General features: G+C 48.9%; 1 protein-coding gene across 2 annotated transcripts; it reads left to right on the top strand.

Annotated features, from left to right (window-relative positions):
* Positions 1–345: 345 nt before the first annotated feature.
* P3H1 (prolyl 3-hydroxylase 1) lies at positions 346–26,375 on the top strand. Of its 2 annotated transcripts, XM_083452123.1 has the most exons (16): positions 346–909; positions 6,500–6,652; positions 8,019–8,208; positions 9,069–9,200; positions 9,946–10,085; positions 11,183–11,272; positions 11,600–11,652; positions 12,816–12,937; positions 13,480–13,607; positions 14,915–15,010; positions 17,447–17,597; positions 17,913–18,030; positions 20,321–20,396; positions 22,079–22,219; positions 25,456–25,641; positions 25,693–26,375. In XM_083452123.1, exons 1-16 carry the CDS (start codon positions 418–420, stop codon positions 25,822–25,824), a joined length of 2,400 nt encoding a protein of 799 aa, XP_083308249.1. In that variant the 5' UTR covers positions 346–417; the 3' UTR covers positions 25,825–26,375. The 2 variants fall into 2 exon arrangements, with proteins under 2 accessions (XP_083308249.1, XP_083308248.1); XM_083452122.1 differs by having other exon boundaries at positions 25,456–26,375.
* Positions 26,376–26,424: the final 49 nt, after the last annotated feature.

Below are 26,424 nucleotides of genomic sequence, written 5' to 3'. Positions count from 1 at the left end.
ATGGTTGAATCTTGAATGTTTTAAACAGCTGCTTCTGAGAGTTTCTTTTTTATTTCTTGAGTCTTCTTCTTTTTTTATAAACCACTTCGAGGTTCAAAGCAGCGCATCAAGATTTGCAATGAACAAATAAAAATAACTAAATAAGGATTGCAGGAGAATAGAACACACACACACAATTTAAACCGAGCATTAAAAATAAAGAGCACCCATTAAAAAAATCGGCGTGCATATGCACAAAACTGGGAGTACGCTCAACCTTACCAGGGAGAGCGGAGTCTCTGATAGAAGAGATGCCGGGGGCGGGGCCTCCGGGAAAGGGGCGTGGCTATTTGCTATCGGGGGCGGGGCCTCTTCCCCGTCGGGGTGGGCGTGGCTAGCCTCCCTGCGCGCCCCTTCGCAGCCGGCGAGCGAGCCACGATGGCGCCCCGGGATCTGCTTGCGCGGCTCCTCTTTGGGCTCCTGTTGCTGGCGGCGCAGCTCTCCGTTCCTGCCGTCGAGGCCGAGACGGACATTTCCTCGCTTCCCGCGGATATGCTGCTGGCGGCGGGCACGGAGGCTTACGCCCGCGGGGACTGGAACGCCGTCATCCTGCATATGGAGAGGGCGCTGCGGGCGCGGGAGGCGCACCGGGCGCGCCTGATCCAGTGCCGCTTGCGCTGCGCTGCCAACAGCACCGACGGAGCCCCGTCTCGCCCGGCGGAGGACGAACAGCAGCACCCGGCGCCTCCCGCCGTCGGAGAGCGGCGCCCGCTGGACGACCTCCGCTTCTTCGGGCAGCTCCTCCGCCGCGCCGGCTGCCTCCGCAAGTGCCTCCCCGACGGCGCCTCCCGCTACCAGCTCGGCGAGGAGACGGAGCTGGAGTTCCGCAAGCGCAGCCCGTACAACTATCTCCAAGTGGCTTATTTCAAGGTAGTCTGTTCACTTGGATCGGGGACTGATGGCGATAGAATTGGGGGGGGGGGGGATCTTTTCAAGTGGATCGGGACCTTCTCAGGGAGGAAAGGAGTCACGGGAGCTCCTCTGGGGGATCTATCCAGCTTGGTTTGGATTCCTCCTGATCCTCTCTGCGTATTTACCGGGGAAGTAGGCCCCGTCGAGTTCAGTTGGATTCAGTTTTAGCAAAAGTTAGAGGGGGTTGGAAGAGATGGTTTGATGCTGCTGCTTGGAGCCCTAACTAATTTTAATATTCCTTTAAGAATGCGAGAAGAGCTCAAATCTAGTCTAGCATCCTGTTCTCACAGTGGCCAACAAGATGCCTACTGGGACAGCTTTGTCAGCAGATCAGGAGGCTCTTAATCTCACGGTTGTGGGTTCAAGCCCCACATTGGACAGAAGATTCCTGTGTTGCAGGAGGGTGGTCTAGATGACCATTGGGTCTCTTCCAACTCTTAAAGGTAAGGGGACCCCTGACCATTAGATCCAGTTTTGACCGACTCTGGGGTTGCAGCGTTCATCTCGCTTTATTGGCTGAGGGAGCCGGCGTACAGTTTCCGGGTAATGTGGCCAGCTCTAGCGAACCAGAGCAGCCCACGGAAACACCATTTACCTTCCCGGCAGAGTGGTACCTATTTATCTACTTGCACTTTGATATGCTTTCAAACTGCTAGGTTGGCAGGAGCAGGGACCGAGCAACGGGAGCTCACCCCGTTGCGGGGATTCGAACCGCCGACCTTCTGATCGGCAAGTCCTAAGGCTCTGTGGTTTAACCCACAGTGCCACCCGCGTCCCTTTCCTTCCAACTCTTACAATTCTGCAATTCCGTACCATGGAAACTGGCAAGCAGGCCCTGAGTCGTCCGTATCCACTCTCCCCTCCTGTAGTTTCCAGCAACTGATATTCAGAAGCATTGCTTCCTCCAACAGTGGAGGCAGAAACATAGCCATCAGGGATAGTAGCCATTGATAGCCTTAGTTTGGCTAATCCTCTTTTAAAGCAGTCCAAGTTGATGGCCATCACTTCCTCTGAATTCCCCAGGCCAATTCCCAAGAGACTGCGATCTACTCACAGAGTTAAAGACTAGCAGTCATCTACCCCCTTTTTGTGGGTTCAGGTCAAAGTTGTTGAGCTTTTTTGAAGGAGGAGGCGCAGGGCAAAAAGGTTGAGCTTTCTTAGGGGAGCAAGACTTATTAGGGGAAGCCAGTGATCTACTGGTGATCTACTAGAGGCATCCACTGATCTACCAGTAGATCACGATCTACCTGTTGGACATACCTGCGAGTTCATGTCTGAAGAAATACTTTCTTTTGTCGATCCCTGATCTTCCAACATTCACTTTGATTTTAATATTCATGTCCAAAATTGTGCTGTCTCCACACCAGTGCCACTTTAAGCCTCACTGAACATGGTGGTGCTTACTTCTGAGTAGGCATGCAGGGCAAGAAATTATTTTCCTTCTTGAACAGTAAGCTGTGTGGCCTTTCAGTGATTTAAAACGATAGCAGGTTCAGGTCAATACAAATGCCACAAACATTTGTGGTAGCTAAAGCAAAGCCTCCCCAGTTCAGAGCAGTATACCTTCTCTTATGATGGGACTTAAATAGCAATGGCAGTCTCTCTCCCCATGCTTGTGGCCTTCAATGCATTCAATGTATTTCTGGAGACAGATTGTTGGGCAACATGGACTTTTACTCCGATTTGGCAAGAAATCTCCTTTGAAGAGGAGCCCTCAAAGTTTTTATTCTGAAGATACAGCAGTGGGATAATTTAGGAAAGATGGAACTGAGAAACAAAGGAAACAATGAGAATAGGGGAAAAGCTTGAGAGAAAGGGCTTGTACTTATGGACCTCACTGCCACTTGGTGGGCTTTTGAAAGAAAAAGGTCAGTGGCCACTAGTCAAAATGCCTAAGTTGAACCTCCAGGTTCAGAGGCAGTTTAGCACAAAACACATTTTTTTCATGCCCTGCTGGTGGGCTTCCCAGAAGCGCCCCCCCCCCCACTGTGGAGAAACAGGATGCTGAAGTTTAGTGGCTAGGGCAGGAGGTCAAGTATGGCCCTCCAGGCCCATTTATCTGGCCCTTGGAAATCTCCCCAGGCCTTTTGATGGCTCTGCTTTGCACTCCAGATGCTTCCCCATCACTAGGACATGGCCCTCAGAAGATTTCCCAGAAGGGAATGCTGTCCCCTGGCTGAAGAAGAGTCCCCGTCCCTCCACTAGGCAGTCCTGGCAGTAGGGAAAACACTTCCCTGCCATCTGACATCGTGTAGGTTGAGGTCGAAGAAACGTTAATAGGTTCGATGGAAAGAAACAGAGAAACCAGGCTACAGGTACTGAGACTGGAGGAAGGAGAGAGAAAGAAAACAGAAATTGCAAAGCGGCTAAGAGACAGAGCTGAAAAGCTGTACTCTCTTTCGCATCTCCACCTGCAAAATTGGGTATAATGATAGCAGTTTATCGTGCAAGCTCGTAAGGATTGCAGCTAGATAAATGCATGTGAAATACGCCAAGTGCTTAAAAGTGCCATACAGAGGTTGAACATACTATTAATCGTATCTGTGTAATAAACTGCAGCTGTGGGTGAAAATAATCACACTAGGAGCAAGCAGAAAACAGCACCATCTGCATCTCGAAAAGCATCCATTATCGGAGAAATCGTTTTGCCGTTGCTGGCAATCGCAAGCAAGGAGAGCGCTGTTGCCCTCTGGTCTAGCTTGCAGGCTTCCCATTGAGACTTCTGGTTGGTCACTGTGACAGGAGGATGCTGGACCAGGTGGGCCACTAGCCTTGGTCCAGCATGCATCAGTTCTGTCTCACATCCATGCTTAGGACTGGACCTGCCACTGCATTTCAGCCCCAATCCTGCTGCCGCTGCCCCCGTGGATGAACCTATGGGCTTTCTCTTTTGCCTCATACACCGGTGGCTGGGTCAGCTGCAATGCCACTGACCAATGCCTGGACTTTGCCCGAGTCCTGGAAGTATCTCCCTTTTGTTGGAAGTCTGAGAAAAGTTGGACAACTGAATCTGCCACTGGAAATCTGAGGTCCTTCCAGATTTCCTGTAGCACAATTGGAAAACGAAGGAATACTTTGTCCTTATATAGGAAGCAGCCTTGCAGAAAGCCCTGGGTCTCGGTTGCAATATCTGAAGAGAACAAAGCAGAGATGGAGGAGCTGATGAGTTTGAGGTGCCTGGATTCAGGGATTCAGTTATTGCAGAAAGGGTTTTGCCTTTAATCACTTTTCCAGTTCTGAAGAGTTGACCCGGCCTGTCTCTCTTATAGTCTCCATCCATTTGTTTGCCACATGTTCACTCCAGCCACTTAGAAAGCGTTTTTCCTGCTCCTTCCCCTGCGGCCAGAAGTTCAGCCCTTCCTCTCTCCTCTCTCTCTCCTCCCTACTTCCTTAGGAGGGGCGATGTGCCACGTCCATAGAGGGGCTGCGCAGGAAGACGCAAAAGAGGGGGGCCCTCCCCCGTGATCTCAGGTTTCAGAGCCAATTCAACAACTGGAGTTGAGAAAGCAAATATGGAAAGAGCCAGGCTCTCTTTCTCCCCCACCAAAAACCCCATTGGCTTCTCTGTGGCTGATTCCTAAGCTCTCTCCATTCTTAAAAGGCGAAAACTCACAGTATAATCCTCCTGCTATTCCTATCTATCGGATAGGGTGATTTCTGTGCTCCAGTTGGCTGCCCTGCCTTCGCAGTGAACTGCTTGTGGGGTGTTTGCATGTCTTCCTGTTAGTTTTGGGGGGCCTTCTCTAGAAATCCTTTTCATTGTGCGTTCGTGCAAAGCTGTGCTCATGGTGGCATCAGGACGGTTAGACGCCTTGCACAGACACACGCCTTCTTTTCCGATTGATGCGTGTTCCCAAACTTCCTGCTGGATTTTTTTTACAAATGTTCAGGTTCTTGTTTTTTGATTAACAATTAAGCTTTATTGTTTTTAGAAAACACAATCCATTAAAACAGCAACAAATCACTACGCAGGTATTAATAACAGCAGCAATCCTAAAGCCCTTTAAAATATATATGTGTGTATCTTTTAAAAATTAAAATATATCAATAATTTTCCAAGTAATAAACCAACTAAAAACCCAGCAACAGGAAAAAAAAATACTAAGAAATAGGGGAGGTCCTTTAAGGGATCTGGCCAGCTTCTTTAAGATGACTTCTAAAGCACAAACGTTGGAAGCATTTCATTGTCTATATCTCTCAGCAAACTTGAATGGAGTGGCCATAACAAATCTCATTCATCTTTTTTTCTGCTTTGATGTGCTGTAGCTCCAAAATTGCCCCTCCAGGTGGCAATAATGGGCTAATCCTTGGGAAGCATCACAGAACCGTGAATAAAGCAGAATGATGTGTGTGGACTCTTGCAGAATTCACACAAACAATTTGGAGGGGGCTTTGAATGGTGGTAGAATGGGGTGAGGGAAGGGCAACCTTTTCTGCCTCGGGCAGCAAAATGTCTTAGGCTGGCCCTGAAGCTCTCAAACAGCAGGGCTTGTTGTTGCAATTTTGGTAATCTCAGGTTCAGCACCTCTGCATGTGTAGAAACTGGACTGTTATACAAAAGTAAAACATTTTATCTGCCCAGGCTCTTGGTTTTTAATTGGGAAGGTCACTTGGATGTAACTTGGCTGTTTTCATGCTCATTTTTTAAAAGTGGGGTAGGGAGAATATTTAAGATACATACTGTATTTTTCGCACCATAGGACGCATCGGACAATAGGACGCACCTTGTTTTAAGAGGGGGGAGAACAAGAAAATAAAATTCTCCCCCTCTCTGCCCAGCGCCCCTTCAGCGAAGTGGCAGGAGGCGCTGCGCAGAGAGAGGGAGAATTTCCCCCCTCTTGTTTTCCCGCTCTAAAACAAGGTGCCATTTAAGGTGCGTTCAGGCGGCTACCTTGGAAGCCTGGAGAGCGAGAGGGGTCGGTGCACACCAGGCTTCAGGTTCCTTTCAACCTGCTCTTTGGGGCTGGCAGGGGGAAGCCCACCACCAGCCCCAAAGAGCAGGTCAGGGAGCAGCGGAGAGGCTGCTGCCATAGTCGCACACGCTATTGCTTCTTTAGCCCCGCACACGCTCTCCCAGCTGAAGAGGTGGTGCGCGGCTAAAGAGGCTCCTGCCATAGCCGCGCGTCACCTCTCCAGCCGGGAGAGGATCGCGGGGCTATGGCGTCTTCGCTCCATAGGACGCACACACATTTCCCCTTCATTTTTGAAGGGGAAAAGTGCGTCCTATAGAGCGAAAAATACAGTACTTAAGATGCATATTTAAAAAGAACGATTTGTTTGCTGGTGTGTTTGCATCTGATCTTAATGTCTGTTAGGTCTGTTTTTGTTGTGCACTTTAAGACACCTCATCATCATCATCATTATTATTATTTTCAATGCTTCGCTCACTTCGGCCTCTGATACTACTCTTTACTAGCATATTCCCCACCCCACAGAGGTTTGGCTCAAACAGAATGAGACCCCCCCAGACTGTGAAAGGCTCCCCACCTTTGGTCCACCAAGTTTCATCTCATGCACTCAACACTGTCTTTATTTCTCTCTCCCTCAGATCAACAAGCTCGACAAAGCCGTGGCCGCAGCCCACACGTTCTTTGTGGCCAATCCTGACCACATGGAGATGCGGCAGAACTTGGACTACTACCAGATGATGGCTGGTGTCAAAGACTCTGACTTTGTGGACTTGGAGGCCAAGCCGCACATGGTGAGAACGCCATTGGCCACTGTACGTCACCCGTGCCCAGATTCTCCCCCCAACACACATATGCATAGAGAGAGTCCATATTCTGCCCACAGGAGCCAACTCCTAGGGCCTGAGAGATCTCCAAACCCCCCCCCCCAAATAAAATATTTGAGGGGATTGTCCCATCCCCGTCAGGTTGATGGGCATTGCCATTCAAATGGTGTGCGTGCACCACCTTATATGATCGATTATGAGGGGTGGGGCTTACCTCCCCCCTCCCCAATATTTTATTCAAAATATTGAATACCTCTGATTCTGCCTATGAATTACTACCTAAGTTGGTCCAGAATCTAGCCTGGGCTACATAAATTCCACATTTTGAGCCACAAATGTGGTCTCCAAATTGGTCTTTCTGTGGACTGTGTGGCTTTGCAGAGGAGACGTAGCAAGTAGGTGTCAGGGTTCAATCCTGCCCAGGCCTGAAACTGGGGGACACCTGTAAAGAGGGGGGGAGGCAGAACCCTCCCCCTCGCCACAAAAAAAAATCTCCAGCATCCCTCAACGTTCAAACACGGTCATTCCAGCCATAAGACTGGAGCTCTCCACAGCAGCTGCTTGGGTTCCTGACCGGAAAATCCCCACCACAGGGCCTAGAGGTGGCAAATCCTGTTTGACCGCCTGAGGCAAAACAGCAATTGCTGCTGGCCCGCTCCCCTTCTATTGCCTGAACCTTCCAGTTCTTGCAAGAGCCAGGGTTCTCCCCAAAGCATTGCAACTTGAGTTCTCTGCTCAGGGGCAGGCAAGATGAGTGGCAATACCACATGCTGGAATGCCTCATTCTTGCTGACAGTGGCGGGAGCAATGGGGTGAGCTGGTCCAGACCAGAGCAGCTACATTGCTTGTCGAGCCAAACTACTTCCAGCATATAACACCTTGCTTGTGGGATTTGCACTGCTGGCCAAACTGCAACTGGGCCAAGTTTGAGGCACTGACGTACAATGCACGGTGCTTCTTACTGTACACCTGAGAGACCGCCTACTCCCTTACGTACCTCCTTCTGGTTTCAAAGATCCCAGAAGCCCTCTCCTCATTGACCTGCAGCAGGGCCTCCAAGGTGGGTGCCCCATTCTGGGGAATCCGACAGGCACCCACCCGCTGTGCTTTCCAGAAATAACTGAAGGAATTTTTGTTCTGACAGGCTTTGCCAACTAGATAAAAAGGGTCTTTGCCATGAGCCTTAATACAGTCTGAGAAAGGATTCCTCCAAGCATATGCTATGTGCAGTCTAGCTAAGATTGAGGTTGGTGGACTAGCTTCCAATCTGTGCTTCCCATCTCTCGCACAAGTTCTGACTGCCTCCCATGCTTTCCCCCTTTTTTTTTTGTAGGAAGAATTCCGCCTGGGTGTGAGTTACTACACGGAGGAGAAGCCCCAGGCGGCCATCTTGCACCTGGAGAAGGCACTAGAAGCCTACTGGGTCGCCGACACAGAGTGTCGAGCCCTTTGCGAGGGGCCGTACGATTACGAAGGCTACAACTACCTCGAGTACAACGCGGACCTTTTCCAAGCTATCATTGGTGAGCCCCAACCAGCGGCCGGAGTGTTGTGGACGAGCGAAAGAAACTCAAGGAATTCTTTTCTCTAAATGCCGAAGCACCCCATTCAGTTTGTGGCTGGACTGCACCACTCAGGAGCAGGGGACATGGGTGGCGCTGTGGTCTAAACCACTGAGCCTCTTCGGCTTGCCGATCAGAAGGTCAGCGGTTCAAATCCCCGCAGCAGGGTGAGCTCCCATTGCTCTGTCCCAGCTCCTGCCAACCAAGCAGTTCAAAAGTATGCCAGTGCAAGTGAATAAATAGGTACCGCTGCAGCGGGAAGGTAAACAGCATTTCCATGCATTCTGGTTTCTGTCACGGTGTTCTGTTGTGCCAGAAGTGGTTCAGTCATGCTGGCCATGTGACCCGGAAAGCTGTCTGTGGACAAACGCCGGCTCCCTTGGCCTGAAAGCGAGATGAACGCTGCAACCCCATAGTTGCCTTTGACTGGACTTACCTGTCCAGGGGTCCTTTACCTTTTTTTTTTTTTTAACCACTCAGGAGCATACGAAGTGAAGAGGGATGGGAGTTGGTTTGCCAATGCAGTCTGGGAAAATGAAATCCCAACCACAGCTGCAAAGGGGCAAAGCTGTCTGCATTGAATGACAAGTTCTGTTTGCAAAGGAACAGGGTTGTTCCTTGTAGCCACGCCCTTTCCTGCCCCACACCTGACATCACATATAACATTAGGTGTGGCGTAGGAAGCCAGGGTTTGGTCTGTCCTGGGTCTGATATGGCATACAGCATGTAGGTTACTGTCTCTGGCCTGCAAAACCCCCTCTAACTCTCTGGTCCTGTTCTTAAGAAGAAACCTGGTTTGTCATCGTTTGTTGTTTTGCCAGATCACTACACACAAGTGTTGAGCTGCAAGCAAGGTTGCGTCACAGAACTTGCATCTCAAACCGGAACTGAGAAGCCCATTGAGGACTTCCTCCCATCTCATTTCAACTACCTTCAGTTTGCCTACTACAACAGTAAGTTGAGAGAAAAGGTCCAGGCACAATGGTTCTTATTTTTGTGGGAGGAAACTGGCCTGCTTCCCCTTTCAGTTGTTTTACTCTGTGCCCCATTTCCAGGAAAAATTATCCTTTGGACCCTCATGATATCACATACCTAAAATGCACCACACATTGTATACTATACAATAAATGTGTTTGTCTAGATAATGTGTTAATATATACACTTTGTAACACCCACAGAGGCTTCTAAGCGGTTTGCAAGTACAGTGGTACCTCTGGATATGAATGGGATCTGTTCTGGATCCCCGTTCGCATCCTGAAGTGAATGTAACCCGCGCGGGTCGCGATTCGCTGCTACCGCGCATGCGCGTGACATGCGCATGCGCAAGCGGCGAAACCCAGAAGTAACGCCCCTTCAGCGAAGCGGGAGGAGAAATGGAAGGGGCTCCGTTTCTCCTGCCGCTTCGCTGAAGGAGCACTGCGCAGAGAGGGAGAGAATTTTTTTACTTGTTCTCCCTCTCTAAAACTAGGTGTGTCTTATGGTCGGGTGCATCCTATAGAGTGAAAAATACGGTACATTCTCCCTCCACTGCTTTGCCTCTGAATAGCAGTTGCTGTTGCTCCCAGGTCCTGCTTGCAGGATTCCCCTTGGGGGATCTGATAATCTGCCCCTCTGGACCAAATGGGTGCCTGGCCTGATCCAGATGCAGGTCGTCGTCTTCTTTTTGCGTCCTTATGCTAGTTCTCTCCCCTTTTCCAGGCGGCGACTACGAGAAGGCCATTGAGTGTGCCAAAACCTATTTGCTCTTCTTCCCTAACGACGAAGTGATGAAACAGAACTTGGCCTACTACACAGCTGTGCTGGGGGACAACCTGGCCACGCCTGTACGCCCCAGAAAGGTGGGTGTCCTGGTGGGTGCAGTACAGGGGCCCACGGGTACAACAAAAAGCACACAATAAATATCAAGACTAAATAAGTGAGCATATTATAAAAAACAGCACTGAATCAAAACAAAACCGTTTTGAAAACACAAGAATGAGGCGGAATTCATAACACACATACACACACGGAAGGCCTGCCGCAACACAATGGCCAGTTAGTGGCCAAAGACCTGTCTGAACAAGAAAAGAAAGTCTTTTCCCCCACAGGGATTCTTAGATAAATGTTATTTTTTCCATTTTACATATATTTGCCAAATTAAAAAAAAAATCTTTACATCAATCCATAGTCCGCATTTTCTTCAACTTCCCTTCTGCGGTTACTTGTTTTATATCTTTTTATTACTGCCTATCCCATTTATATTAGAAAAGAAAAGAAAGTCTTTGCCTACCAGAAAGAGGAAAGCAGAGAGGGGACCATTCTAGTATGGAGTGAAACTTATTTTTTGTAAATTTCTTCAGTGAGTGGGGTCTTAAAAATATGCTTTGAGGTGTGAGGAATTCAAACCTGCTATTCTTTTTTTGATTGGACAACATTTACCTTGATAAGTCTATGTTTGATGAAGAGGCACTGCTTTCGGAAACCAAATAATTTTAAGTTTACCTTCTGTAAATGTAAGGAACCATAAATATAACTGAAAGTGCTTGGCAGCCATTTTTGATTATTTCTATGCAGTTTTACACACGTTTCGCTTACTAAGCAAAAGTAGATTATATCAATTCAACCAAAATATGTTTCAGATTCCCAAGTCGTGTTACGACTTTTTAGCGCCCCTCCTTTATTGATATTCAAAAGTTGAAACAATTCAACACGCTGCCTAGGCTCCCTGTGGAAAGAAGCTACTAAGCCCCTCTCTCTCACCAAACATGCCTGGGAGCGTTGGCAGGATTGAGAGAAAGGCTTCCCTAGAAGATCTCAGACCCCAGGCTGAGGGAGATTTGGTCCTTCAGCTGAAACACGCCACAAGGTTCCCCACCCCTGTGCTGGCTAATCGAGGAATCTGTTTGATTTGCCCGCTTCTAACTTTTCTGCCCTCCTTTTCCCCCTCTCCGCTCAGGATGTTGAGCTCTATTGGAGACGCAGCCTTCTGGAGAAAGAGCAGCTTTTCTTCGCCTACGACATCTTTGGGATCCCCTTCGTGGACCCGGTAAGCGGCGGCTTCTTTGGCCTGGCACCCGCTCCGTTTTGCCCTTTTTTTTAAGGAAAGGCGGACGAGGAGAAGGTGCAAAGTGTGGGGCCTAGGGCTTTGAGGTGGGGAGGTGACAGAGCTGGCACTGTGTGAGTCAAGGAGGAAGGGATCTGTGGATAGCTACATGTTATTGGACTACAGTTCCCATCATCCCCAGTTTCTGACCACAACGACTGGGCAGCTGAGACCAGGAAGCTCAGCGGGCCGAGAATTCCACCACCCCTGGTTGTAAGTTTTCGGGGAATTCCTTGCGCTAAGTTCTTTTTCTCTCCCCCTGTTTTTAAGGACACTTGGACACCGGAAGAGGTGATACCTAAGAGGCTGCAAGAGAAGCAGAAGTGAGCGCCTTTTTCAATAGACTTTCTCTCCCCCACCCTTTTTTAATGCTTTTATATCCTACTTTTTCCTTCAAGGAGCCCCGGGTGGCTCCCATGGCTCCCCTCCTCATCTAATACCCAGAACAACCCTCCAAGGCTGAGAGGCAGGGACTGGCTCCAAGGTCACCCATTGAGAGCTTCATGGCGAAGTGGTGATTTGAACTCTGGTCTCTAAGGTCCTAGTCCAATACTCTAACCTGCACCATGTTGGCTCTCTGCTTATGTCTCTGCCTGGCTTGTTCTCTCTGGCTGCCTTATAGCTCGGAGCTAGGCTTTTGAAACTGGCTCTCCTTCCACATCTGCATGGGAACTCTTCCCCCCAATTGCACCGCCCAGGCCAGCAATTGGCTCCATTCCAAGGTCTACCTGTTAATAATAATAATAATAATAATAATAATAATAATAATAATAATTTTTTATTTATATCCCACCCTCCCCAGCTGAAGCTGGGCTCAGAGCAGCTAACAACAGTAAAAGTAACACAGTTTACATAAAATCACAATCAATTAATTGAAATGCATTCTAAAATCAGTTCATTCTAAAATAAATTCTGAATCAAATTAATGGCAGCCATTGGGCTAGAGTTCTATGAGGATTACCGAAGGAGAGAGGGGGTCAGACTGTGCCTTGGCCAAAGGTCTGGTGGAACAGCTCTGTGTTGCAGGCCCTGCAGAAAGATGTTGAGTCCCGCAGGCCCCTAGTCTCTTGTGACAGAGCATTCCACCAGAGCCTTCCACCAAGCCGAAAAAGCCCTGGCTCTGGTTGAGGCCAGCCTAACCTCCCTGTGGCCTGGGATCTCCAATATGTTTTTATTTGAAGCCCATAAGGTCCTCCGTGGGACATACCAGGAGAGGCGGTCCCGTAGGAACGGGTCCTAGGCCGTATAGGGCTTTAAAGGTTTAAACCAGCACCTTGAACCTGATCCTGTACTCCACTGGGAGCCAGTGCAGCTGGTATAGCACCGGGTGAATGTGATCCCGCAGTGAGGACCCCGTAAGGAGTCTCGCCATGGCATTCTGCACCCGGTGGAGTTTCTGGGTCAGTCTCAAGGGCAGCCCCACATAGAGTGAGTTACTGTTGACCTTCCAGCCAATGACGCCGTCCTGTCTCTCCATTCTCTGCAGGGTGGAGCGTGAGACAGCAGCCCGCATCTCGGAAGAGATAGGCAACCTCATGAAGGAGATTGAGAACCTGGTGGAGGAGAAGACGAAGGAGTCCACAGACATGAACAAGCTCGTGCGAGAAGGTGACAGGGCAGCCTGGGTGTTTGTCGGTGGCCAAGGGAAAGGGGTCTCTTCCCATGGCTCCAGCTGTGTCCCAGCTCTTGTGTCCCAACTGCAGGGTCTAATCCATTTCCTCGCGTGTGGGGAACCTGCGGTCCTCCATAAGGACTCCCAACTCCCTTTAACCTTGACCGTTGGCTATGTTGACTGGAGATGATGCAGGTTTCAGCAGCATCCAGAGGGGCCACACCCCTCACATGCCTCTAACCTAGCTTCTGCCGCCTCCTCTCTGGTTAGACTGCTGCAGTGACTTATGCATGGGGCTGCCCTTGAAGACAGCTCCTAAACTGAAGCTAGGACAGAGCTCGAGATTGTTGACTGGAGGGACGAGGCTTAGTCCCAGCTCCAGCTGCACCCAGCGGCCAATTGGCTCCCCCAGAGGACGATGGACTACGGCTCCCAGCATCCCTATCAGTTCAGGGTTGATGGGAGCTGGAGTCCAACAGCATCTTGAAGGGCCTCTAGGTTCCATAACGCCTTGACTGCTTCTTGTTGCCTCAAACAGGAGGCCCCTTGGTGTACGACGGGCTTGGCATCACCATGAACTCCAAGCTGCTCAACGGCTCCCAGCGTGTGGTGGTGGACGGCTTTCTGTCCGAAGAGGAGTGTCGGGCGCTGCAGAGGCTGACCAATGTGAGTAGCTGCCCCTCAGGTCCCAACACAGCACTGTGGATGCTCTGGGAGGCAGCAGCTCACTCTAGAATCTTGGTCCAGGGTGGTTCTTTCTCAGCTCAGCTGCCCTAGCTGTTTGTCTGACCCTAGAGATGCGCAGGGATTGAGCCACGAGGGGCCTGTTCTCAAGCTCTGCCATTTGGCCTGAGATGAGTCCTGCTTGAGGGACGCGGGTGGCGCTGTGGTCTAAACCACTGAGCCTCTTGGGCTTGCCGATCAGAAGGTCGGCGGTTCAAATCTGCACAATGGGGTGAGTTCCTGTTGCTCTGTCCCAGCTCCTGCCTACCTAGCAGTTCGAAAGCACGCCAGTGCAAGTAGATAAATAGGTACTGCTGTGGTGGGAAGGTAAACGGCGTTTCCGTGCGCTCCGGTTTCCATCATGGTATTCCATTGCGCCAGAAGCAGTTTAGTCATGCTGGACACATGACCCGGAAGGCTGTCTGTGGACAAACGCTGGCTCCTTCAGCCTGAAAAGCGAGATGAGCAACGCACCCCATAGTCGCCTTTGGCTGGACTTAAACGTCCAGAGGTCTTTTACTCTCTTTTTTTACCTGAAATGTTCAGTTTTACTTGGAGTAGACTTGCTAAGATGTGTAAGACTGAATCAGATAAGTGCTGGAGATGCAATGAGGTTGAGGGTACGTTCTTTCATGTGTGGTGGACCTGTAAAAGAGTATTGGGAAATCATTTATAATGAATTGGGAAAAAATGTTTAAAAGCACCTTTCCTTTTTGCTGGGGATGATGCAGATGGAAATTCCCAGGTGTCAAAAATGGTTATTTATATGCCACTACAGCAGCCCATGTTTTTTAGCCCCAAAATGGAAATGGAGCGAGGTTCCCAACCAAAGAAGAATGGCAACTTAAACTGATGGAATATGCGCAGCTTGCGGATCTAATGTATAGAATAAGAGAACAAGAAGAACATTCGTTTAAAGAAGATTGGAAAATGTTTATTGAATACATGGCAAGGAGGGGAATTGTGTACACTTGAAAACATTGGCAGCGTTAAGATAAATCCAACAATGTAAATAAGTATCGATGGAAGTAATAATGGAATACGGAATGGTTTAGTTTATATAAAATATGCAGGGATTTATGCTATGTAAAATGAACCATGGAGACAGAAGGGAAGTCATTGCTATTTTAAGGTTGCATAAATGAATATTCTAAATTGTAAAGCATAAAATTTAACACACACAAGTAGAGAGAGAGATAAATGTTCAGTTTTATATATATATATATCTTCTCTACCCTCTCCCAATGCAGGCAGCTGCCTCTGCCGGTGACGGCTACCGTGGGAAGACCTCCCCACACACCCCCAGTGAGACTTTCTATGGCGTCACCGTCTATAAAGCACTCAAGGTAAGTCTCTGAAAGAGCAGAAAGCTGTGCTCGGACTTCTGGGGGGAATCCAGGACACAAGAATCTAAGGGGGGGGGGGCCTGCTGGATCAGGCCGATGGTTGACCTAGTCCAGCATCCTCTTTGCACCGTGGGAAACCCACAAGCAGGATTCGAACACAAGACCCTTCTCCCCTCCTGTGGTTCTGCTGGTATTCAGAAGCATCCTGTGTAAATCTCTGCCTTTGTCATCAAAGATGCAGACGGAAGTTGCTTTCCGTGATGTTGGGGCTGTAACAAACACAGAAAGCATTGCGGCCTCCTCAGCTAGATCCCAACCTTACTGCGGAATAAAAAGCCATGGCCGTTTGTTCCCTCAACTTTTGGGGAGTTTTGAATTGTCGTTGTTAATTTTTCTTACCGATAAACGTTTAATAATTTTTATTGAGTTTTCCATATTTGTCATAATCACATTTTGTTACATATATCAATAACCTTAAACATTGCTCGACTGAGCACCGACTTCCTTCCCTCCCTCTTTCTGACTTCCAAACATGTTTACTAAATTCTTAGCATCTCTATAACCCCCTTTTTACTTTCTATCTTCCTTTAACATTTCACCTCATTATATGTAAATCAGCTCCTTCTATTCACATTACAAAACATGCCAACTCAAACCTACAAACGTTTTCAAATGTTTGCAATTTTCTTTCATCTTCCATTTTTAAAGCCGGTGAGCCCACGGTAATAGGGACCAGGACAGGCCACTGGGAGAGCTCATCAGGGGAGTTGGGCTGGGTGATCATCAGTACAGTGGCGTAGCGTGGGTTGTCAGCACCCGGGGCAAGGCAAGTAATTTGCACCCCCTAACCCGTGGATTTGCACCCCCTAACCCTAACCCCCAGATGTTGCGCCCGGTGCGGCTGGCCCCCCCTGCACCCCCCACGCTACGCCACTGCATCAGTATGCAGATGATACCCACCTCTCCCTCTTTTTCAAATCGGAACCAGTGAAGGCGGTGAAGGTCCTGTGTGTGTGTCTGGAGGCAGTTGGTGGGCGAATGACAGCTAACAGATTGAGGTTGAATCCTGACAAGACAGAAGTACTGTTTTGGGAGGACAGGGGGCAGGAGGTGTATGGGGACTCCCTGGTCCTGAATGGGGTAGCTGTGCCCCTAAAGGACCAGGTGCGCAGCCTGGGAGTCATTCTGGACTCACAGCTGTCCATAGAGGTGCAGGTCAATTCTATGTCCAGGGTCTGGTACGCAGGCTGAGACCCTACCTGCTGGCAGACTGTCTCACTAGAGTCGTGCCTGCTCTGATTATCTCCCGCTTGGACTACTGCAATGTGCTCTGCGTGGGGCTACCTTTGAAACTACAACTAATCCAGAATGCGGCAGCTAGACTGGTGACTGGGAGTGGCCGCCGAGTCCATATAACACCGGTCCTGAAAGACCTACATTGGCTCCCAGTATGTTTCTGATCACAATTAAAAGTGTTGGTGTTGACCTTTAAAGCCCTAAATGGCCTCGGCCCAATATACCTGAAGGAGCGTCTCCACCCCCATCATTTAGCCTGAGGTCTAGCTCCGAGGGCCTTCTGGCAGTTCCCTCCCTGAGAGAAGTGAGGTTACAGGGAACCTTGCAGAGGTCCTTCACGGTGGTGGCACCTGCCCTGTGGAACGCCCTCCCATCAGATGTCAAGGAAATAAACGTTTAGAAGACATCTGAAGGCAACCCTGTTTAGGGAAGTTTTTAATGTTTGACCGTTTATCTTGTTTTTAGTATTCTGTTGGGAGCTGCCCAGAGTGTCTGGGGAAACACAGCCAGATGGGTGGGGTATAAATAATATGTTGTTGTTGTCTGGAACTTGAACCTCCTCTGTGTGCCTCATAGGGCCCTCGTATCTATGGGACCGCCTCTCCTGGTATGCCTTGCTGAGGACCTTAAGGTCCATGAATAACCATAGTTTAGCGGTCCCAGGCCCTAAGGAAGTCAGACTATCCTCCACCAGGGCCTTTTCAGTGATGGCTCTGACCTAGTGGAATGCTCTGTCCCTTGAGACTAGGGCCCTTTAGGATTTAACCTCCTTCTGTTGGGCCTGTAAGACAGAGCCATTCCGCCTGACCTTTAATTTGAATTCAGCCTGATCTTTTATTTCCCTTCTCTTCCTTCCCCCTCCCCTTTTATGAAGATCACCTGCTCTGAGACCCCACAGCTAATTCTCCTCTGGCCTCCTCGCTGGCCCAAGTAGGACCAATTCAGCCAGCTAGCCCTGGGGATTATCTAATTGATTTTTGATTTTTATTGTTATTCATGTTTTTATACTATATTTTATGCTGCTTTTATAATTAAGTGTTTTAAAGTGTTTTAAATTTGTTGTTAGCTGCCCTGAGCCCAGTTTTTGAACCAGGAAGGGCGGGGTATAAATAAAAATTTATTATTATTATGCCTCCGCAGCTGGGACAGGAAGGCAAAGTGCCCATGCAAAGTGCTTACCTCTACTACAATGTGACCGAGAAGGTCCGGCTGGTGATGGAGTCCTATTTTCGCCTCGACACCCCCCTGCATTTCTCTTACTCCCACCTGGTGTGCCGCACTGCTATTGAAGGCAAGTAGGGCATTCTGCACATCCTCTAGCGCAAAACACCCTGCCCCAGGCCACACCCCCTCACCAGGCCACACCCCCTCACCAGGCCACACCCTCTCTGGGTGTTTCTGGCCTGGCTGGAATGTGTCCTCCAACTCTTGCCAGGCCTCTTGCCTGCCTGGAGTTTGCCTTTCCAAAAGCACCATGAGGACTAGGAACGTGAAGGGCTGCTTTCTTTCGAAAGCCGGATCCTTCGGGTAATTGAATCTTCGCTGCCAAGTGTGGCAGGCTGGCCGCAGTGGTGCAAACTTTCAGTGCTGTCTGTCTCCCGTGCAGATAAACAGGAAGACCGGGCGGATCCGAGCCACCCTGTACACGTGGACAACTGCATCCTTAACGCAGAGGCTTTAGTGTGTGTCAAAGAGCCGCCAGCCTACACATTTCGGGACTACAGGTAATGGCTGTGAGGAAGTGGAGAGAATGAAAAATTCCTTCTCCACGGACAACAGCAAGGCACTGCGATGGTTGTGCTCCTGAGCAGCTTTTTGACCTCTTAAGGAACGGCACAGACCCTGTGCCCCTCTAGATCAGCCTTTCTCAACCTGTGGGTCCCCAGATCTTGTTGAACTACAACTCCCATCACCCCTAGCTAGCAAGGCCAGAGCTCAGGGATGATGGGAGTTGTAGTCCAACAACATCTGGGGACCCACAGGTTGAGCACCGGTGCTCTAGATGTAGTTGGACTATGACTCCCATCAACCCCAGCCAGTGCACCCGCTGGTCACGGAAGATGGGAGTTGTAGTCTATAACATCTGGAGGGCCACAGCTTCCCCATCCCTGGGCTAAAGGCTCCTGGCAGTGGCGTAGCGTGGGGGGTGCAGGGGGGGCCGGCCGCACCGGGCGCAACATCTGGGGGGGGCGTGCTCGCACTCGCAGCTCTCTGCTCCTACCTGGCTCACTCACTCTCTCTCACTGCAGTGCTGGCTGTGCGAATCCGAGCTGAGCCGCCGGGTGGCCGCCCACTGTGTAGAGGAGGGTGCCAGGCGTGCGGTGCGGAGAGAGAGCGAGGGACTATCTGGGGGAGGGAGAGTGCAGCGGGGGGGGGGGGGGCGCAAATTACTTGCCTTGCCCCGGGTTAGGGGGCACAAATTTGTTGCCTTGCCCCGGGTGCTGACAACCCACGCTACGCCACTGGCTCCTGGGAGCACCATCTGGAAAGGAGGCTGTGTGTTGTGTCCCTGCATGAGTGGCTGCTCTGCCAATGGGGAACCTGAGGATCTCTAGATGTTGCTGGGCTACTGCAGCAGCCATCAGCCCCAGCCAGCATGACCAGCAGTCAGGGGTGAGGTGGGAGTTGTAGTCCAGCAACCTCTTGAAGGTCAAAAGTCTCTTGCCCTGTTCTTAAGATAGTTGGCAAGGTCTAGCTGCCTGAAGACCCACCCTTTTAGGACAGTGGTGGGGAACCCATTTTTCTGGTGGTGGAGCCAGGTCAATCAGCAAGAGGGAGTTGCAGGATTGCATAGTTCACCCCCTCTATCCCTGCAAGACTTTTCACACACACACACACACACAGAGAGAGAGAGAGAGAGAGAGACTGGGCTCATGTTCATGACTTCTGCCTTGTTTATTTTCTTTAAGTGTCTATCCCAGGTTTTTCCACCAGGGGACCTCAGAGCCGCTCCAAAGACTTAACGTTACCCAGCATGAGAGTCAAGCGATTAAAATACCCATTTAAAACAATATAAGGGCAGCCTGTCAAAAGACCAGCACAGGGAAGACATGTCAGGCACAGGTGGCCAACCTCTGCCAGGTTATTCTTGAAACAGCAACTTGCCGGACTCCCGTGTCCGGTTCTGGGCACCCCAGTGTTAGAAGGATATCGACAAGCTGTAGCATGTGTGGAGGAGGGCGACCAAGAGGATTAAAGGGTCTACAAGACAAACCTTATGAGAAACGGTTGAGGGAGTTGAGTACGTTTAACCTGGAGAAGAGGAGACTGAGAAGTTGATAGGATAGAGCCATTTTCAAATAGGCTGTCCCAAATGAGATATAACAACCTTGTTTTCTGTTCTGTGGGCTGCTACGCTGGCACCCAAGGGAACATGTTTGGTTCACCTATCTGCATACATTTTGCTCAGCCCCTTCCACTCAGAAGGACTTGGCAGGGTTTCCAATTTCCATCTTGAACAATGAGGACTAGAATCCCTCTTTTTTTTAAAAAAAAAAAAAAAGGAAGGAAGGAAAAGGGTAGGCAGTTCTGATGCATATTCCCTGCACTATAACAGAGTCTGCCTTTGCTCCATAATGCACTGCAAATTAGAGTCTGGAGCAGCAGTTGCCATTATGGTGCCCACGGGCGCAATGGTGCCCCTGTGGTCTTCCCCTGGTGTTTGAGGAGCCTCTGAGGGCCCCACCCCATGGCCACATGGTAGCAAAAGACCGATTATCTTTTTTCTCCCCTGAGAAGAACATAGAGCTGAAAGGGGAAGTAGGATGCTCTTTCTCTCTTCCTCCTCCAGCTCTGTGCGCTTTTTCAAGTCTCAGATCTGTGGATGTGCCCACGACGCTCTCTTAAAAAGGCAAATGAGCCCCGTGGCCAAAAAACGTAGGCAGCCCCTGGGAAGAGGGTCCTTTAAGGACACTTTCAAAACGAACCAGGTGAAAGTTCGTCTGTGTGTTTCTCCGCTCCACCAGAAGGAAAAGCATTGACATAATATCTTCCCCTCTCCTCTGCTAATTCTAGTGCTATTCTCTACCTAAACGGTGACTTTGAAGGAGGAGCTTTTTACTTCACGGAGCTGGATGCCACGACGGTGACTGTGAGTCGGTTGTTCCTCTTTATGTTCTGCGCTCTTTCGTGTGTCTTTGGGCAAAGGGAATCCCCCCCCCCCCCCGAGGTCATCTTTGCTGGACTCCACAGTCTGTGTGTGACCCTTGGTGCAAATGAGCCAGCCCTGTATTGCCTCCAATATTCGCCCTGCTCAGAGTAGACCCACTGAAGTTAGTGGATTTCATTCGTTTCAGCGGGGCTATGCCCCTTCTGTGCTGGATTCTGACGTCTTTCGTACATTGTGCAAATAAGCATAATTGGATCTGGGCACGTCAAAGAAGCGTTTCAGTTAAATGGATTGCAAGCTTTGTACAAGAAATCAGGTTAGCAAAAACGGAACTCCACAGCGCCATCTGGTGTCACGGTGTTAAATTGCATAAACCAACGCATATAAAGCATTTTCTCTTTGCCAATGTAGCTGAGTCCTGGTTCTGTCTCTTCCACTTAATGTTAGCAGTTATACCAGGGCTCACCAACAGATGCAACGCTGCCCCCCTGAGTGCCCACGAGGTCTCTGAGCCTCCTTCCCACTCACTCAGTGGCCCTCAGCTGCCAGGTGGTGAGAGTGGTTTGCTTTGTCTCCCCTGAAACCACCTTCCTAGAAGGAGGAAGATGGAAAAGTCACACTCTTTCCCACTTCCTTCCTTCTCTTTTCTGGGAGTAGACAGAAGGGGTAGGGTGTGGGTGAATCCTTTTTTTTTTTTTAATCCTTTTTATTTGATTTTACAGATATAAAATTATTACATTCCAAATGCATATCCACATGTAGATATTACTCTGAATCTCGCCACTTCTCCCCACCCCCTCCGTGGGTCCTATTATTAACATTTACAGCTGCATATTATTCCATACTCTATATTTCATATCAGTCCAAATTATCATTACAAGTGAGATTAAAATCCTGCTAATGTTTCCATCTGCTTGTAGTGGTCTCCTAGATCAGTTATAATTTTTTCCCCTTCTTTTTAAAAGTTTTTGTCCTCTTGGTTCCTGAGTTTCCCAGTCAGCTTTGCCATTTCAGCTTAGTTTGCCATTCCTCTCTGGTAGCAACTTTGTCTTCCTTCTATCTCTGGGCTAGTAACATGCGAGTGGCTGTACATAAAAAGTATTTTCTGCTCCTTTGGGATGTCAGTACCTATAATTCCTAATAATAAAGCTTCTGGTTTTTTCACAAAAGTTATTTTAAACATTTTTTTCATTTCATTATATATCATCTCCCAGAAAGCTTTTATTTTCTTACACACCCACCACGTATGATAAAAGGTACCTTCTTTTTCTTTACATTACCAGTAGATATTTGTACCTGTTCCATACATTGTTTCAAACTTACTAGGAGTCAGATACCACCAGTATTTGTTCATGAATCCTAATGTGCCCACTGGCCTAGAAAGGCCATTTGCCTTCCAGGTGTTTGGGACTACAACTCCCATCAGCTCCAGTCAGCACAGCAATCCCGCCGGGGAGCAATTCAGTTTGGGGTGTGCTGTCCAAATCAAAATGGTCCTCTGATCATTTTTTAATGTTGCATTGTTTTTAAGTTGTATTTTAATCAATTGTTTTTATACCCGGTGTTAGCCGCCTGAGCCTGGTCTTGGCTGGGGAGGACGGGGTATAAATAAAATTATTATTATTATTATTATCATTATCATTATCCCCTTTGTTGGTTTCCAGGCAGAGGTTCAGCCCCAGTGTGGCCGGGCTGTGGGTTTCTCATCAGGCTCCGAAAACCCGCATGGCGTGAAAGCCGTGACCAAGGGCCAGCGCTGTGCCATTGCCTTGTGGTTCACCCTGGACCCCCGTCACACCGAACGGGTATGTAGAATGGCTGTTGCTTTGCCTCACTCCTCCTTTCTCCACCATGCCCTTCTTTTTCTCCCGCCCCCATATCCAGGCCTGTGTGTAAAATTCTGCAAAAAAAAGAGGGTTTTGCTGGGTTTCACTTCTGCATTGCAGGCGACTCGGCCTCAAGTTTTCTGCCTTTGCCCTTTCTCCCAAGAAATTGCTTTCTAAAATACCTGGTTATGCAGAGGGCAGAGGAAGGAAGCCTAGTGGGTAGGCGCCGCATCGAAGGAGATCTTTTGGCTAAACTTTTGGAGGCACTAGCTAGATGGCAAGAACTGTTTAGGTCCCAGATATGGATTCTGAAGATCCATTATTGGCTAAAACTAATTTTTCTTCCTGGTAGGGTCTGGCACCCTTAACTTTAACAGACACATGCAAAACAAAAATGGGGAAATCCTCACTGCAAGAGAAACCAAGAGGGTTCACACTGCAGGCTCTGATAACCTGTGGATATGAAAAAGCTGAATCCACAATTAAACAACGAATAGGGTGATGTTGAGCTGCAATACCACATGAGTTGAAAGGACAAGGTATCCAGAAATTAAAGTTAATGGGAGGGGGTTTATCCAAAGGGAGGTATTTATCCAAAATAGAAATACCCAAATTTAGAAGAGCTTTTTATGCTTGCCAGGTTTAATGTCCTTCCACCAGCAGGGCAAATTTGAAGGCAAACCATATTCAGAACGAATATGCCTCTGTGGTTTGAAGGAAGTTGAAACTGCTACTCAAGCCCTACTGTGCTGTCATTACTACAAGGTTATATGCTCTATATTTGTCACTCCAGTCACGCAGCAAACCCCCAAGCAGAACTGATGATTATTACTTAAAATACTTAATAGAGAGCAGAGAACCAGACACTACCTTCAAAGTGGCTAAATTCCATGCTGCTTCTATAAAATTAAGGAGACAAGCTTTGAATGAATCTAACGACCAATGTCTAAGTATAATAAGAATATGTTTTTTTAAAAAAATTATTTGTACCCCGCCCTCCCTAGCCAGAGCCGGGCTCAGAGAGGCTAACATCATATAAATAATACATTATGCATCAAAACAAGCAATTGATCAATTAAAATGCATCCCAAAATTAATTTAAATAAATTAAAAGTAAAGTTCAAACTGGACAAATGACAATCCTCATGTTAAAACTGAACGCGGTTAATACTCACCAGGACCAACCAGTTTCCACTGATATTATAATACCCTGTGAGTGGGCTGGGAAACCTCCTTCGTGCTTGTTCTTATACAAATAGAAAATGAGTCAGACTGAACCCTGACCAAAGGCCTGGTGGAACAGCTCCATCTTGCAGGCCCTGCAGAAGGATGTCAAATCTCACAGGGCCCTGGTCTCTTGTGAGAGAGTGTTCCACCAGGCCAGTGGTTTTAAATTATGTTTTAAATTAGCGATTAAGGTTTTAGTTTATATGTTTTAGCTGTTTTATATCTGAATTATTTACAGTGGCACCTCGCGAGACGAATGCCTCGCAAGACGAAAAACTCACAAGACGAAAGAGTTTTTCGTTTTCTGAGTTGCTTCGCAAGGTGAATTTCCCTATGGGCTTGCTTCTCAAGACGAAAACGTCTTGCGCCTTTTTTTTTTAAACCGCCAATGCATTCCTATGGGAAACCGTCAATGCACAGTGGTGCTTCGTAAGACGAAAAAATTCACAAGACGAAAAAACTCGCAGAACGAATTAATTTCGTCTTGCGAGGCACCACTGTATTGTGTACTAGCTCGCAGAGCTTAATATTAATCAATTTATGTTTGTATGCTCTCTGCTGTTGTATATGTTGCACTCTGGTCAGTGACCGAAATATTCAAGAGCTGTTTGATTGTAGGCCAAGCTGCCTAGGAAGATGGTGTGTTCTCCTTGCCTGCAGGTTGGTTGGCTGAAGCTGCACCCCACAATGAACGGGGGGCTAGAATGGATGACTTCTTAGGGATGTACCAACGATACATTTCTACAGAAGGCTTGCTAGTTTGCTCACCTTCTTCTCCTCTCATACCTTTCATAATTTCCCAGGCAGCCCTGTGGAGAAATGTGTTGGGATGTAATTAGATGCTAAGGGAGGATATATTTATTAGATATTACTCTTCCTCACATTTGTGCATTCAGCAGAGTGTTTAAAAGGGAAGCTTAAATAGGCTAGTGCTCGCCTTTCAGTGTTAGCAATCCAGGATGCTTTAAGGCAGAGTGGATTTTCCTGTTATTTACCCCCCTTTTCTCCCCCTTAAATTAGCAACCACACAGTCTTGTAAAGGGTAAAAATCACTCAGTATGCCTCCTGAAGAATAACAGATGCAGCCGGTTTGTTCAGACAGGCTTAAAGTAGCAATTCAGTTACTAAAACATGCTAAAGTCTAGCTTAAGATGGAGTCTGAACTTGCAGGTGTTCTCGTGGCTGAGAAGGGTGGAAAGAGGAGGAGCCCAGGCAAGGAAGAGGATATATAGCTATGCCTTCTTCCTGCCAGGACCACCAAGTTCTCCCTAGCAGTTTTTCAGGAGCACTCTGTGACCCTCAGCCCCTTCATGCGCCTTCTGGCAAAACATGAGTCGTTGGTTAAATATCCTGCACAAGGGGCAGCTGCTTTGGGTGCGGCTGCAGTTTCGCGGTCATAGCACCTGCTCTGCATGCAGAAGGTCCCAGGCGGAGCGCATTTTAGGAGCCCCTGTTGTAGAAACGATAATGTCAGATGGCATTGGTGGTTGCTCGTGAGTAACCAGTCAGGACTCCGACCTGTCTTTTGCAGGTTTTATTTTGGTGCAAAACTATTTACAGTGCAGAGCCGCAAGTTCATGTCTGCCTCAGTCGCTAGCAGAATCCAGGAGTGGTTGTTTCCTGGACCTCCCCCAACATAAGAGCTTCGTAACCCCCAGCCTCTTCCTTCCTTCTTTGCGTTTTACACCTCTGCGCAGGGCGGGTGACGGAAGGGGCGTGCTTCCCTCCTGGCCAGCTTGGCCAGGAGCGGTGCTGAGGCTCCCAGCAGCATCCTCTGGTCCTTTCCCCTCTTCCCCACTAGAGGTGTGGCTTTCCTCACCACAGGAAGAGGAACTGCTTCGCAAGATTTTCGGAGGTTCCCTGTAACCCAACTGCCTCTCTGATTCCCTACCCTGTTCCAATGGCAGTACCCTGACAGATAATAATGAGAGCTGAACCCCATCCCACTCCACACCCTGCAACTAAGTCCCCTTCCTCATCCGCCGCAGGAGAGAGTCCAGGCCGATGACCTGGTGCGGATGCTGTTCAACACGGAGGAAACAGAGTTGCCTCCAGAGAAGGAGACCATGGCGGAGAAAGAGATCGTGGCGGAGAAGGAAATCGTGGCAGAGAAAGAGATCGTGGCGGAGAAGGAAATCGTGGCGGAGAAGGAGATCATGGCAGAGAAGGAGATCGTGGCAGAAAAGGAGATTGTGGCAGAGAAGGAAATCGTGGTGAAGAAAGAGATCGTGGCAGAGAAGGAAATCGTGGCAGAGAAGGAGATCGTGGCAGGGAAGGAAATCATGGCAGAGAGTTCCACGCCAGCCCCAGCGGAAGACCCCGAGCAAGACGCCACTTTAGGGAAAGATGAGCTGTAATCTCCCGCACACCAACACACAAATGCACACAACCAAGAGAGGCACCAACAGGCAGAACTTTTGGGGCACTGAGAAGCATAGTGGACCAGCCAGCCTATGGATTGGGACCCTCGTCCGGCACACAAACAAGACTGAACATGACCACCACCCAAGTGCCTTACATATGGTTGCTGTGGCCCAGGAGGATTTCTTTGGAGGGAGAAGGGGGGAGCTTCCTGTTTCCATCTGCCTCTCCCCCTCCCCTGATGTCCTGTTTCTCCAAAGGGGGCCACACCACCAACTGTGTTTTCTTTTTCCTTTTCTTTTTTCCGGAGGGGTAGCCAGTTTTGGGGTCGCAGGGAAGGTTCTGCTGCCCAGAGACTTGAATTCAAATCTCCACTCGGCTGCGAAACTTAGCAGGCGACTTGTGGGCCTGTCGGCGTCTCCAAATCTAACCTACCTCACAGGGTTGTTGTGAGGATAAAAGCAGAGGCAGCCCAACAGGCCCTGCCCTGAGATCTGTGGAGGAAGAGTGGGATGCAAATGTACCAAATAAAATAAGATGGATACCACTTTCCTGCTCCGGAACAAGTAAGTGTCTCGTGTAGGTGGAAACCTGTC

Source organism: Podarcis tiliguerta (assembly GCF_965153285.1).
Source record: "Podarcis tiliguerta genome assembly, chromosome: 8".
Taxonomy (NCBI): Eukaryota; Metazoa; Chordata; class Lepidosauria; order Squamata; family Lacertidae; genus Podarcis; species Podarcis tiliguerta.
The sequence above is the reverse complement of the archived record's forward strand: the minus strand, read 5'-3'. Positions and strand labels throughout refer to the sequence as shown.

Bases quoted from the DNA above. Each gene is read 5' to 3' on its own strand.
- P3H1 (XM_083452122.1), top strand. From the start codon at position 418: ATGGCGCCCCGGGATCTGCTTGCGCGGCTCCTCTTTGGGCTCCTGTTG. The intron at 13,608-14,914 runs GTGAGTAGCTGC...CTCCCAATGCAG, and splicing joins CGCTGCAGAGGCTGACCAAT to GCAGCTGCCTCTGCCGGTGA. The intron at 18,031-20,320 runs GTAATGGCTGTG...TGCTAATTCTAG, and splicing joins TACACATTTCGGGACTACAG to TGCTATTCTCTACCTAAACG.